This window comes from Patiria miniata, unplaced genomic scaffold (genome assembly GCF_015706575.1).
Source record: "Patiria miniata isolate m_02_andy unplaced genomic scaffold, ASM1570657v1 HiC_scaffold_6, whole genome shotgun sequence".
NCBI lineage: Eukaryota > Metazoa > Echinodermata > Asteroidea > Valvatida > Asterinidae > Patiria > Patiria miniata.
This window is the reverse complement of record NW_024037073.1, coordinates 14,726,491-14,741,290: the sequence shown is the minus strand read 5'-3', so window position 1 is coordinate 14,741,290 and position 14,800 is coordinate 14,726,491. Positions and strand designations below refer to the sequence as shown.

General features: G+C 41.6%; 1 protein-coding gene across 1 annotated transcript in view; it reads right to left on the bottom strand.

Annotated features, from left to right (window-relative positions):
* The window catches only part of LOC119743285 (zinc finger FYVE domain-containing protein 26-like), a 33,953-nt gene that overhangs the window by 3,325 nt on the left and 15,828 nt on the right, over positions 1 to 14,800 (bottom strand). The window contains exons 12-26 of the mRNA XM_038219688.1: positions 13,828 to 14,102; positions 12,818 to 12,957; positions 10,822 to 10,877; positions 10,251 to 10,444; positions 8,960 to 9,120; positions 7,887 to 8,063; positions 7,113 to 7,278; positions 5,913 to 6,005; positions 5,561 to 5,623; positions 5,021 to 5,167; positions 3,475 to 3,672; positions 2,429 to 2,682; positions 1,734 to 1,902; positions 976 to 1,035; positions 188 to 421 (exon numbers count right to left, since the gene is read on the bottom strand). Coding sequence (XP_038075616.1) covers positions 188 to 421; positions 976 to 1,035; positions 1,734 to 1,902; positions 2,429 to 2,682; positions 3,475 to 3,672; positions 5,021 to 5,167; positions 5,561 to 5,623; positions 5,913 to 6,005; positions 7,113 to 7,278; positions 7,887 to 8,063; positions 8,960 to 9,120; positions 10,251 to 10,444; positions 10,822 to 10,877; positions 12,818 to 12,957; positions 13,828 to 14,102 — 2,387 coding nt within the window. The remainder of the gene's footprint in view (positions 1 to 187; positions 422 to 975; positions 1,036 to 1,733; positions 1,903 to 2,428; positions 2,683 to 3,474; positions 3,673 to 5,020; positions 5,168 to 5,560; positions 5,624 to 5,912; positions 6,006 to 7,112; positions 7,279 to 7,886; positions 8,064 to 8,959; positions 9,121 to 10,250; positions 10,445 to 10,821; positions 10,878 to 12,817; positions 12,958 to 13,827; positions 14,103 to 14,800) is intronic.

The following is a 14,800-nucleotide window of genomic DNA, read 5'->3' as shown; positions in this document are numbered from 1 at the left end:
TTGGGGGGGGGGGGGGGCGCCAAAAAAATCTGGTTAGCTTTCCATGTGTTTGATGCATGCATGTCATGCACATGCAGAAATGTTGTCTCCAGGTGACAGATTCAACAAAATCTTTCCTTATGAGAGCTCAAACGAGCCCATCACCGGTGCCCTTGGCTAAGGCGGTGGGTACCAGTGAAAGGCGTACCTTGTTGGTATCACTCTTGATGAGTTTGATGAGTGCTTCCACCTCCTTAGTCTGGCTGGTATCACTGGCCAAGACTCGGACGCATGCGTCTAGTATCTCGTCACAGCATTCATTGTTAGACAGCCCGGTATTCCGCACACAAGACAACAGCTGATGGATGTCCTTGTACTTGTGCTGTGTGGCCAGCCGGCGACCAATATGGCTGTATATCAGCGTGTCCGGAAGACGAAAATCCTTTAAAAAAAATTAATAACAATTAATTGTCAATTAATGGGCTTTTACGAGAAACATTTTAGATTAATAATTTCTTCAGAAACAGGAGTGCCACACAACGCCCTCTAGTGCTAGGAAATAGCCGGCCTTTAAAAACGTGAACATAAATGCACTTTACAAACAATTGACCTATCGCGGTAGAATCGCGATAGAATCGCATGAACGCAGCTTGTGGAATATTGTCCAATTACATGATATACAAATGGACGCGGAACGTGCAAAATCTGAGACAAACAAAGTGTACAAAAATTCCATAGGGTTGTCTAAGGGGCGTGGCTAACTTGCAAACGGTGATAGGTCAATGAAGCAAAAGGAGTGTTTTAGTTTTTCTATGCAATTCAGAGGTACGTTTACAAAAATATGTTATAGTATGAATTTCATGTTATGGCCCCTTTCAAAACATTTTCCTTCTAGTGTGTCTATAAAGAAAAAAGTACTCTCTGTCAAATTCATATCATTTTGATTTTGTCTCTGGGAGTAACCCTCTTTTTGGTTCCAGTTGAGAATCTCCTTACCTGAATAATCTGAAATGCCATCTGGAAGCCGTCATTGACAGACTGACCAGCAAGAAGAACCTGCAAGAAACAAAAACAAAAAGCTCTCAAAGACGCTACTGAGATTCCTACTTACATTTTTTTTTGGGGGGGGGGGAGGGATTCAACCTAATAAGACAGCACAGCAGATATTTCATGCATATATATGTATACATGTTTTTGAGCACTTAACTTGGCTACTTGTTGTCATTCTGAGCTTTGATTTGAGTTTCATTACTCCAGTTAATGCATACAGCTGCCTTAGAGGAAAATATTTGCATATCACATGTTCCTGCTAAGCCCCACACCCAACCCCCCCCCCCCCCCCCACACAAAAAGGGGGGAAAACAGCTGTGTACCAGTTCATGCAAATACAACACATGTGATTTCTACAAGTTACCTGAAGCTTCTTGGCCAACCTATTCCATAGGACACAACTCCATGTCATTGGCACTTTATATGTAGGAAAGATCAGGCTCCCCTTATCAGTTCTGGGCCAAATTTTAAAGAACGACAGATGATCAGAAAATATAGCTCTGGTACAAACCACAAGTAGTACACATTGCCTGGCATGTTGGCTGGTCAACTATTTTTGCTACGATCGTTTCTTGTGTGTGCTTCAAATCTCTTACAACATGACCTTAGGTCTGTTAACACTGACAGTCACATGACAAAAATCACTCTCTTAATTGATCCATTTTCAAAAAAATTTGAATATCGATTAAATTTGAGGCACTCACCCTGTATGCCACCTCAGCTTTGATTTTGCTGTTGCCAAACAGCGTGGGGAGCTGCTGGGAGCTGGACTCCGCCCCCTGAGAGGAACCCATGAGGGAGGTCTTCCCTGACGACGACATCCTATGCAGGAACTTGGTGACCTCAATCTGCTGGCTGATGGTGTTCATGTGACTGTAATAAAGGCAGCTGATTGGTTAAACACTTACGGCACAACTCGAAGAGGCCATGATGACAAATTTCGCACTGAAAAGGCATCTGGATTGTCAGAAAATAACAGGAGACGCAATTTTTTTGTTTTTGTTTTAGAGTCCAAGTGGTTTGTTCTCTGTTTAATATTCTCCACCCTTTTTCCTGACAGAAGGGGTGCTGCTATCATATTGTCATTATTATGCACTCATTTCGCTCCAGAGAAAATTCGCATACAAAAGCCTGAATCTAAAAATGTATTTACCTGCCAGACAGGATTGGACCTAATTAGCTTAAAAGGCACTATTTTGATTTCCCACAGCCAGACAGGAACTTTTCGAACAATTTCTCCCTGCACTACTAAACAATTTCTAATCTATGCACATTGTAAAGCTTAAAAAGAAATAAACTCAATAAACAAACTCCCTTTTAAAAACTGCGGTCTTCACAAATATAGTCTTTGTTTTAAAAGGACTCTAACCTCCACCCCCACTAATTTTATAAAGCTTACTTTGTCAGTTGAGAGGGCGACATCATGAGCCTAATGTTAACATCACTAGCCAGTGCCCAGGACGGGACACCGCCTTTGGCAGTGGAGTTTGTCATGGGCGGTCTGGGAACACTCTCCCACTGTTTCTCATCCAGCACGGCCCGCATATGCTCCTTGGCTTTAGTCAGGTACTGGAGGCGATCAAACAGGTCCGAGTAGGTCTTGGCACCAGACTGGTAGAATTTGATGCACGTCATGGAGGCACGGACGAAATCCTGGGAAAACAGGAACGGAGAATGTTGAAAAAGGCAAAAGGGAAACTTTGACAAGGAATGAGAAAAAGAGAATATGTGTTGATTCTATTCCTTGACTGGATTCCTATGATATAAATAATTTTAGAATAACAAAGAAATTGATCAGTGCGGGATTTGAACCACGGACCTCCAAAACACAGTTCCTGCACTTTACCTATAATAGCTACCTTGTGCTATGTATGTTGCCTCCCAATAAGCTAGTTTGGTCTTTCAACAGCGCATGCCCACAATGATATGGGTCATGAGTCATTCGGGATAATCGAACGCTCATCGAAGGTGCTTGAACGCGCAGGTAGACGGGCGTACGCCGCTCGCGTGTTAATAACGAGCAAAAGGGGTGTTCGCGTAACATGACGTCAGCGATTTTATCCCGAATGACCTTTGACCTGGACTACTTCATCAAAATACCGAACTGGCCTATTGTTAATATCTTTATAAATATATAAGTGATTGCCAAGCAAGGCTTGAGATGTAGGCTTCCAAAGGGTAGGGTAAACACAATAACTGTGAAGTTCCTTACTGAGTTTTCCAGAACATGTCACTGACTTCAATCCAGAAATTGTAATATGTGTAGAGACTCGCTTTACTGTTAAACCTTTAAGTCACTTTAGTGCCCAAGTCCCCACGCTTATTACTCACTGTAGCACATGAAACCGCCCAAGCACTCTATGGTTTTATGGAATCTTCAGTGAATAAACAAAATGTAATACAATGTATAGTCGCATCTTGGTTAACCTGGGATACACACTTTACCTTCATAAAGAGCTGTACATTGTAGAGCACGTGGGCCAGACTGTGGGCGTTGAGGTATCGACAGGTTGCCGTCAGGTAGTTGCTCCAGGACACCAAGGTGGGATCCTTGTTCAGCATCTCGGTCTGCAGACCCTTTAAGTTGCCATGCTTCATGCAGGGTGCCAGCAGGCCCTCCAGGAAGACTTCAGTGGAACAATGCTGAAGAAACCAATATTAACTCTCTGAGTATGAAATTAATTGTCTTAAGGCTGGCTCATACTTCATGCCAATTTCAGTGCGAAGCAACTTTGTTAAGGTTATGGGCTTATGGTCAACATCACAATGAAACTTCCATTGTTGATGTCATAAAATTTGCTTTCGCTTCTGGGTGAAGTATGAGCTGGCCTTAAATTAAATTAGTGGTGAGAGAATCCAGAGATTTCAAAATCCGATTTTCCTTATCTTTTTCAAACCGAATATCGGCTATCTGATTTCACCGGAAGTTCCTATTCAGCTCACAGTCATGCCAACAAAAAGTGACGAGTGAGGTGCCACATGCAATGCCCTCCCAATGACTGGGTATAGTTTGCAGGATTCAATGACCACTGGGCCTTTACAAAAACACTCCAGAACTGTACTGTTGACAAAGTGGGTAGAAGCTCTCTGATAAGTCGTGGGCAGGCTATTCATATACTGAGAACACCACTAGCAAGTGAATGCAGTTACAATCAGAGACCACGGAACAAATAAGGGGATGTTCTAGTTGTTTTTCTTTAGCCGGTGTTACAAAAAATGGGAGGCTTATTTTTTTTCAGTTGGTTCCGAATATCGGCGGTTTCCAAAATCGAAACCGAATAGTGAAATTCAAACCGAATAAAAAAAAATCCGGATTTAAATCCCATCACTAAGTTAGATGGAATTCAACAATGTGCTATGATGTTTAAGCAGGTGTATTGGCTCATTGTCTCTAGGGGGCATCATTTTGAGCCAATACGCTCGTAAAATGCAAAGACTTAATTTTGAAATAAGGTAAATCTACTTTAATTTGTCAAATGTTTCGCAAAACTTGTAAGCAGACTATTCGTGGGTATAAAAGGCAGGCAACAATTAACAACAGTTGGCGCTTGCCCCAATATACACAGGAGAGGCATTGAGCATTGTTCCTGTCTTCATATTATAAATATCCAACACAAAAAAGTGAAGATGGTTTCTGGCAGAGGCATAATTATGGCAGGCAGCCCCCCCCCCCCCCTCGATAAAATGTGTCCCTTTTGTGTCCCCCACTCATTATTTGGCGATTGCAAAACAATATTTTTTTGTTAAAATGAACAAGGTTCCCCTTCAGAAAATGATGCCCCTGAAGTGCCCCCCCCCCCCGACCCCACAAATTCGGACCCTAGTCACTGGTTTCTAGTTATAAATAACTGTTGAAACTTCCTCGAAATTGCAGCCAGGCATGAATACACTGTTTTGTAAAAACACCAGGAAAATGCCAGTCTTGCATTTCAGTTGCTGATGAGTCCAGCAGTCTATAGTGGGTGTTTGGATCCCTGGAGGGTCCATCTACCTGGCTTAGGATGTAGGACACGGCTAGGGAGAGCCTGCTGTGCCGACGGTAGAACTGAACCATGGAGATATGAGGGCAGTAGGTGGTGATGTAGTATTGGCACTCCTGGAGAGCTGGGTTGTCTAAAGCAGTGGCAGAGAATGACGCCTAGGCAGAAAGAATAGCACATTGATTGCCTGCTTGTGTTACATACTACACCATATGTGGTTAATCCCTTTTTCTCTCAAAATGGCATCATATGAACACTTGGCTATAGTGAAAATCTTCTTAAAATATACAAATTTATCATCATTTCATGGTGTTGGTTATGATAGAATTCTACAATGCTTCGAATTAGGACTAAACTGGTCTGCATGCTTCAAAGTTGATGTGCAAACCAATTTGTCTTCTTTTAGGACTGGCAAGACTTTAGACAGCAGTTACTGCAGACACAGTGTCCGCCATTTGCCTTTGGCCAAATGACAAAAAGTGAGATGGTTCTTCTTATCAAACAGAAATCTTTACATCTTGCCAAACGACAGGGGGATGCTACATGCTTACATTGGTTGGTTCAGCAATGAAATCTCTGATGGAGGCTGCTGATGCACTGAGGATGGCTTGAGCCTGTCACCCAAAAAATAAATAAATAAATAAAAAAAAAACCAGATAAATAACTCAATAAACTTCAAAATATATCAGAATGGATCCCTTACCAACAAAATCAAAGGTTACATCAGTAAGACCATGTCAAGTCCTTCACATGGCTGTAAGTTAGTCACAGTTAAAAAGTACCACCACCATTTCAATGAGGTGTTTACAGAATTAAAAAAAGCAACTTGTCATGGACAAAGTCCCAAGCCAAATATATCTTCGTTTTGAAAGGATAGGCCTGAAAACTGTAGACATTACAGACCGTGTCTGCTTGTGACGCTGATGTCTCCAGATACTGAATGACGTCGGTTACTAGTTTGGACGGCACGCTCATGACGTTTTTATCGATCGGGGCCTGCAGTAATAGAAATGAAAAACAAACAAACAAAAAACAGTGGAAATTTAAGTTTATAAAAGAGAGTTGTAATCAAGTCAATCACAAGTGACTGAGTCAATCACAAGTGAAATATTATGAATAATGACACAGGCATGCCTTTGTCATAAATCATTTAAATGGCTTCTTACTAGAGTTGAGATTGGATATACCTCATAAGAACAGTGGAAATCTGGCACTATTTTCATGGATATACAGTTATTACTTCTGTAGTCTGATCACAGCCTCAAAACAATGCTGGATGATGGATTTAGAGTCAGAGAAGGGCCAGCATGGCTTTGGCCTGATGACCTATGACATGGAGTATCAAGTTAATTTGAATATCAACAAGCATTCGGCATAATGCCCGAATGTGCTGGAGAGAGAAGTAAGATAATCAGACTACAGCCAAGGGGCACAGAAACCAATTAAAAATTTTCTGCATTAGTTAGAACAGCTTTTCTGCTACCTTTTAACTGATTAGTACTATATATTTATTAGTATTAGTACATTATATTTATTCCTGAGTCAAATTCATTAAACCATAGAGTGATGGGGCGGACTAGGGGCAGCATTGGGAGTAACAGGCAGGGTGGCTTGGGGCAGTACAGTTACTTAATGGTTACGCAGCACCATATTTGAGGCGTACGCAAAATGAGATGGAACTGGGCAGTGGAGAAAATGCAAAAAACTGATGGGGCTATTTTCTTTTTTATTTTCAGATTTATTGATATTTGTAAGAAATTTTAAAGAAATAGTACAAAATTTGTGGAATCACATTGTTTTTAAGAAAATAAATGGCATCTTTCATTTTCAAGACTACAAAACTCGAAACTTTAAAGGGCTTTTGCTCAGTATTTAACTTTTTTGATGAGTCGATATATTCAAACTTTTAAAACATAACTTGACAACGAAGTGTCCGATTGAAGTGCAACAAACAGTATTGTAAGGATCATTTTCTTCTCTTTACTAATACCCCAAACCCTCATTTCAATCCCTACCCAGTACTGTCTCATTTTGCCAGAACGCCTCACAGACATCTGGCCCTTGGTCTTGCTAGTCACTACATTGGCCCCTCGGTTTGACTACCTTGAGAATTCTTGCAAACTTCTCCCTAGCTCCTTGATAGTCGCCTGCCCTGAGGCAGCTCATCCCCCAGGCTGACCAGACAGCCGACGAGTCCAGGCCACACTTTGTGGATACCTCCGTGGCCAAAGATAGACGCTCCGCAAGGACTAGACGATCTCTAACTTGCCTGTGCAATGAGAGAAGTCAAAGATGGAATAGTTCTTTAAAGGATGGTATATCTGCGGTGTGCTTTAAAAAGGCCATTAAATAGATGTTTCTCTTCACAAAAAGACTCACAAGCCTGTTGTTACTCACCACCAAATAATTACTCATCACTCACCTTGCTGAGTCAGCATTGGCCAGTTGTTGTATGATTGGTATATCAGCGCTGTTACTCCTCATTAACAGACTCAGTAGATCCACAAAGCTCCTTTAACTAACTCACAACTCAATGTTGTTACTCACAATCAAATAATTACTCATCACTCACCTCGTTGAGTCAGCATTGGCAAGTTGCTGTATGTTTGGTATATCAGCGCTGTTACTCCTAACAAACAGACTCAGTAGCTCCACAGAGCTCCTTTATCTAACCCATTAGCCTACTCAATGTTGTTACTCACAATCAAATAATTACTCATCACTCACCTCGCTGAGTCAGCATTGGCCAGTTGTTGTATGCTTGGCATATCGGTGAGGTTACTCCTCATAAACAGACTCAGTAGTTCCACAAAGCTCCTTTAACTAACCCACAACTCAATGTTGTTACTCACAATCAAATAATTACTCATCACTCACCTCGCTGAGTCAGCATTGGCCAGTTGTTGTATGCTGGGTATATCAGCGCTGTTACTCCTGACAAATAGACTCAGTAGATCCACAAAGCTTCTGTAACTATCACACAGCTCAATGCTGCTGCTGTCTCCATCTTTGATGAATCGCAGCTTAGCATTAAACAGGAGTGTCTTCATCATGCTGCAAAATAAACAACAACACTTCGTTAAAACCACTCTCAAGGGATACAGAAAAGGCACCTGTTTACAAACTTACAAAGGGAATTACGTCAACAATTTTTTTCAAATATGCACTTTATAAAATAAACTTTAAATCTTGTTCACATTTACCAAATGCTAATTTTGAATACAAAATCTCAATTTCCAGTGAAATAAGGTAACTTAAGGAATCAAAATCAGTTCAAATAATATTTGTTTGTTAAACCAAAATGTACATGTGCTAAGGTCCATATTTTTAAAGGACTCCTTTTTCCAAAGGGAACAGATAATTTATTTGGAGACTCATAATTTTAAAAATAGAAGCTATGTATTTCTTGGATGAAAACCTGACTTTTACAAACTCTTCCATAACAAATGTCAGCACAGTGAAGACGCGACACATAGTAAACAAGAATTACAAAAGTCTTGTTAGAAGGCATGAAATGTTTGGCAGCTACAGAGGTCAGAGGTTAATTGTCTCGCACCAAAACCTGAGGAGGGCCAGAACGCTTAGTAAATTCACCGCTCATCCCAAATTAAGAGTTTCTTAAATTGAATTGGTCACTTCCTACTACTAAAATTAATGTTTGGGAAGGCTGATGTGGTGGTACTTTAATCCTCTGATCTTTGTTCAAATCATACCTAGTTTTGCAAAAGGCATTAAGGTTTTCAGTTCCTACCTAATTATCTGGGTTTTACACATACAATTTACATAAGTCTTTTTTTCTTGCATCTCTAAAACTGACTGTTTCTTCAGTATCTTCTCCATGTTTTGAATTAGTGAGCTACAGTGCAATAAGTACTTGTAAAGAAACATTGGTCTCATTTTTGGAAGTAAACATTACTTATCATCATAATGATGTCTTTGTCCTTATTCACCTGATAATGAGGTTGTAGTCTACTTCTGGGTTGGGCACCCCCGGGCGGATCGGCCTCAGATACTCTGACAAGTCGCGGCATATCTGGAGTATGAGGGTCCCACAGGTACTGTGGTCACTGTGTAGGTCTAGAATGGACAGGCACACAGATGTACTGGGAGCCTACAGTAGTGGGGTAAAAAACAAACCAACAAAATAATTATTTGTTTTAACAAAAAAAACTGGATTTAACTGCAAGAGGTTACATGAGGTGAAGTGACTGAACAAGCAGAAAAGATATGCTTGAAAGAGGATAGGTAAGGTAAGGTGATGATACATCAAGCTGGAAAAAGCAAGCTTGATATGAGACTAAAGAAGGTAAGGTAATGTTATCACTTGATCAAGTTGGAAAGAACAGACTGGAAAGAGGTTATACAGAGTTTTATGATGATAGATAAAGCTGGGAGAAAGGTATGCTGGAAAGAGGCTAGACGAGATTAGGTGATGATGGAACCCGCTAGAAAGAGTAGGCTGGAAGGAGGCTAAGTATGATAAGGTGAAGATGGAACAAGTTGGAAGAGCCGACTGGAATAAGGCTGGGGAAGGATCTGCGATGACGGCCTAAACAGGAAAAACTGCTGAAAAGAGGCTAGACGAGGTTAGGTGATGATAGAGTGATCTAGAAAGAGTAGGCTGGCAGAAGGCTAAGTGAGGCAAGGTGAAGATGGAACAAGTTGATAAGAGAGAAGACTGGAATAAGGCTGGGGAAGGATCTGCAATGACGGCCTAAACAGGAAAAAAATGCTGAAAAGAGGCTAGACGAGGTTAGGTGATGATGGAACCCGCTAGAAAGAGTAGGCTGGAAGGAGGCTAAGTGAGGCAAGGTGAAGATGGAACAAGTTGGAACGAGCTGACTGGAATAAGGCTGGGGAAGGATCTGCGATGATGGATAAAACTGGAAAAACTATGCTGGAAAGAGGCTAGATGACTTAAGGAGATGACGAAACTGAAAAAAGTGGTCTTGAAAGAGGCTGCATGAAAGTGGCAGATGATCTATCAAACTAGAACGGGGAGGCTTGAAAAAGGCTAGACAAGGTTCAGTTATGATGGATTAAGTTGGAAAGAGCAGGCTGGAAGGAGACTACACAAAATAATTTGATTACAGACAATGCAATGCCGATGCCGGATAAAAAGTATGCTGGAAAGAGACTAAGTAAGAGTACGAATGTGACGAATAATAATGCCGGGGACAGCAGGCTAGATGAAGTGACCCAAGGCTCCAATCACCTCAGGAAGGAGCCCAAGATACTGACCTGCTCATAGTAGAAGTCCTCTCTGATCAGAGCATTGTAAACATCGTCCAGTGTCAACTGCCACTCCATGCCTGCCATGAGCAGCGTGTCAGCTCCTCCTGAATGAGCGCTGGTAAGACTGGTGCCGGCAACGGGCGTACGATGCTGCCAAGAACCAGGGGATGATGCACGGTTGACTGGCGAATGTCTGCTGCCTATGGAGTTTGGTAAAAATATAAAAATATAATAAAAAAGTTGGTTAGTGTACAAATTGTTGATTTTCAAGGCAATTCTTGGTGATACACAATGGATTTATGAAAATATTAAATTTTATTTTACATAGCCACCATAGTTTGCTAAAATTATCGTCAGTCAGAGGTTACTGGCTTGTTGCTATAGCAACAGGTTTTTACTTTTCTTTGCATAGGCCAGCCATGTCAAACTTGATTGATGTTACAGTCAAACCAATATGTTGGTGTTTCCAATTTTTAAAAATATTATTTTAAGTCCGAAAAGGGAAAATAAAACAAATAGGAAAAATTGTCTGCAATTTATATCGTGTCATACTCTTTTTAGTCTTATTATTTATTACCTGGTTGCTTTGCTTTCAATCGTTGTTCAAGAGAAGACATGTTGCTCTGCTGTGGCCTGTTGGAAGATGGAATGGAGTGAGAAAAAATACTGAAGTAAAGTAAAAATCACCCTGTAAATTTGTTACAAAGTCAAACCATTTCAAAGACTTATAGCAAGACAGTATGTGTGTACACTCATGTTGGAATTTTATCTTTTAATTTTTAATTTTTTTCTTCAAGTAAAACTGAAGACAAAATCACTTGGAGATGGGTACAAACAAATGTCATTTACGACCTTTCACATCCGCCATTGTCGTTCCTAGGTCTCCTGGCTCTGTGGACGTTTGTTTTCATATCATCTACTTACATGAGAACGAGAATGTATAACGGTGTGAAGATTTGCCTACCTACAACCGCTGGGTTCTAGATTTAGTGGGGTTGCCTTGAGCAGATCATGGCTGCTGGTCTATAAACAGTCACTTTTTTTTCTTGTAAATACTAATGAGTCCTTTCAGTTTATTCACACAACTTGAAAGCTTTAAAAGATATTTTGGTCTTCAATTTCACTTTCAGTTATCACCTAACATGCCTAATGACCACAAATTTCAGAAATTCTCATCTACGTTAACCGATTCAGGAATATACATCCATAAATTGCACTAGACTGCATGTATTTCAGATTTTTGGAAGTGACAGGTCAAGTTTTGGCACGATACTTCTCTTTCAAGTCAGGCGATGTTATCAGTTTCCATGAATTGATATGCAAGTAACAATTTTACAAAGTCCTTTTTTTCGGAGTATGTTTTCTTAAGAAGTCAATGACCCACAGAACACACACATCAACCATCTCGATCTGCCCCTATCATCCAAAATCAACTGTTATTTCTTTAATTTGTTCAGTGAAGGGGCGATCACAGCCTCAATCCTTCAAAATCCTCCAAAATCCTCCAACAGTTACTGTAATACATTGAGGCAGTGCAGATGATATACAGAAGCAGTGTGGATGGTATCCAGTATAACGTGGCCTGAATTAGGCATGTCTGAACATTAACAAGGCAGAGTATGACGATGACACAAAGCATCATTCAACATCAATTGAACCTTTTTTTTAGCCATTCAGCCTCAATCCTCCAAATGCCTCCAAAACCGCCTGGAGAATTTCGGAGGATTGAGGAGGGTTAGGGTTGAAGAGGCGCACGTGTTGTTGCACATATGCTCAGTGGGCGGAGCTTTAGTGATTAGTCTATTGGGATCATACCTGGGCATGATGAAATCTAGTAGCAATGATCACACACTCTGACCGGTGCGTCACCGTAACACTCCACCACTGCCTTGAGCTGAGAGCATGGCCAGCAGAGCACCGCTCAGTGGACAGGGTTTAATTAATGGATTGGTCTATTGGGATCATACCTGGACATGATGAACGTCTGGTAGCAATGATCACACACTCTGACCGGTGCGTCACCGTATCCCTCCACCACTGCCTTGAGCTGAGAGCATCGCCAGCAGAGCATCGCTCAGTGGACAGGGTTTAATTAATGGATTGGTCTATTGGGATCATACCTGGACATGATGAACGTCTGGTAGCAATGATCACACACTCTGACCGGTGCATCACCGTAACCCTCCACCACTGCCTTGAGAGCATCGCCAGCAGAGCATCGCTCAGTGGACAGGGTTTAATTAATGGATTGGTCTATTGGGATCATACCTGGGCATGATGAACGTCTGGTAGCAATGATCACACACTCTGACCGGTGCGTCACCGTAACCCTCTACCACTGCCTTGAGCTGAGAGCATCGCCAGCAGAGCATCGCTCAGTGGACAGGGTTTAATTAATGGATTGGTCTATTGGGATCATACCTGGGCATGATGAACGTCTGGTAGCAATGATCACACACTCTGACCGGTGCGTCACCGTAACCCTCTACCACTGCCTTGAGCTGAGAGCATCGCCACCAGAGCACCGCTCAGTGGACAGGGTTTAATTAATGGATTGGTCTATGGGATCATACCTGGGCATGATGAACGCCTGGTAGCAATGATCACACACTCTGACCGGTGCGTCACCGTAACCCTCTACTACTGCTTTGAGCTGAGAGCATCGCCAGCAGACCACATGGCCACAACGCCTGCAATGGTGACGCCGGTTGAACTGTAGAAAATAATGGGGAAACAAAATCAACGTTTAGTGGAAACAGGAGATTACTCATCAAACAGAGCAAGACTGTGACAAAATAAGAGCTGGGGTCGATTCCTCAACAAAAAGCAAATCATGAGTCATCCAGTCACAAGTCTAGCACTAAGCAGTTTTAAAGAACTGTGACCGAAGTACTCCTTTGTCATTGTTCATTCGCCAGACACTTGTAACCCGACTTATGATTGGACTTTTGGCTATAGTTATAGCCAATCAGCCATGCTGTGCTCTCTTGATAAACAGGACCTGGGTTGATTCATGATGGGTTGTTGTACTACTTCAATCGAAGCTTCGATGAATTCTCAAAAGGGATTTATTTCTTAGTGGCATCAGACTGGGACTTTTTGATGTATTTAATTAGATAATAAAAGTAGTGCTTGTACATTCAGCAAAAGGTTCAGTAACAAGCATTATTAAAGTTGCGTTCCCCGTGCTTTTTCCGGGTTTCATTCCAAGAAAAACAGATTCCTTTTGTAAATTGCTAATTGTCAATTATTCAGTTTTGAATGAGACATTGACCCAAAAATAGGACATGTTTTTTAGTTGTTTGAATTTCTCATTATTGGCTGCCAGACAATAATTCTGTTCTTGCGGGGTAGGCTGGTTCCCGCCCCACAATCGGTATCGATAATGTGAGCCAGTCTGCTCGCAGCGAGGATCTGTTTGTGCCCAAAACAAAAACCTTTTATTCAGAGGGATGCAAACGTCCAAAAAAGGCAAAACTTAATTTGTTGAAGAGCACGTGGAAATTTAAGCTTCACATAAAGTTCCCTTATCTACAACCCCTTCAGCAACTGACTTCTTGCCACAGGGAACCAGACCGCTCACCATGCTGAATCGCTCCTCCTTGCACACCATACAGTGTGTCACCTTCAGGTCTGGCACCCAGTCCTCTCTCTTTGGAGGAGCAGCAGGCAGGCCCACATCTTCCTTGATGCTGGGAGGTGGAAAAGAGGCACCAGTCCGAGGCTCCGCACTGCCCCCCATGGACATGACACTTGACGAGACAGATACTCTTCGAGGGGTTGTTCCCACGAGGGTTGACTGACCGCGTGGCGACAGACCCCTAGATACACTATGTGTCGAAGGTGTGGGGCTGGGTGCTGTACCAAAAGATATCAAATTTAAAACAGTTAAATCAAACCAAGTTGAGCAAAATGTGTGCCTTACTTTCATGGACGTTTATGGGTTTATTTACAGAAGACATATAACGGTGAGAGTTGCTTGGCTAAAAACAGAACCAGAAACAGCGACAGTAACAAAAACAGTAACAGCATTAACATCAGCAAAACTTGCCGAAAAAACAGCAGCGGTAACATAAGCAAAAATTGCAGCAATATAAAAAAAAACAGGCTTAAGAAACATCAAAATTGACATCAGCAATTTTCCGCATTCGCAGCCAGCAGTAACATCAGCAACAACAGCAAGATTAGTAGCAACAACAGCAGGACCTTATCGAAGCAACATCATGATCAGTAGCAGCAACACCAGCAATATCTGGAGCATCTGCAGCAGCAACATTGGCAAAGCAGCAGTAAAACAGTAACAGAGTAAACAAATTGTGTGATGCCCCGTGTCAAACCCAGGCTGTTCCTGATTTTTTTTCTAAAACTCAATCACAATGTCAAAATGTCAGATTTGCTGTTTTTTCCCTCGCTGTTTGATTTCACACTCAAACCTGCACCGTAACTATATATAACGACAAATGAGTGAAACATAAACATAACACTTTAGTCACTGTACCGCCCCAAACCGCCCTGCATATTACTCACTGTAGTGCCAAAAACTGCCCGAGCACTTT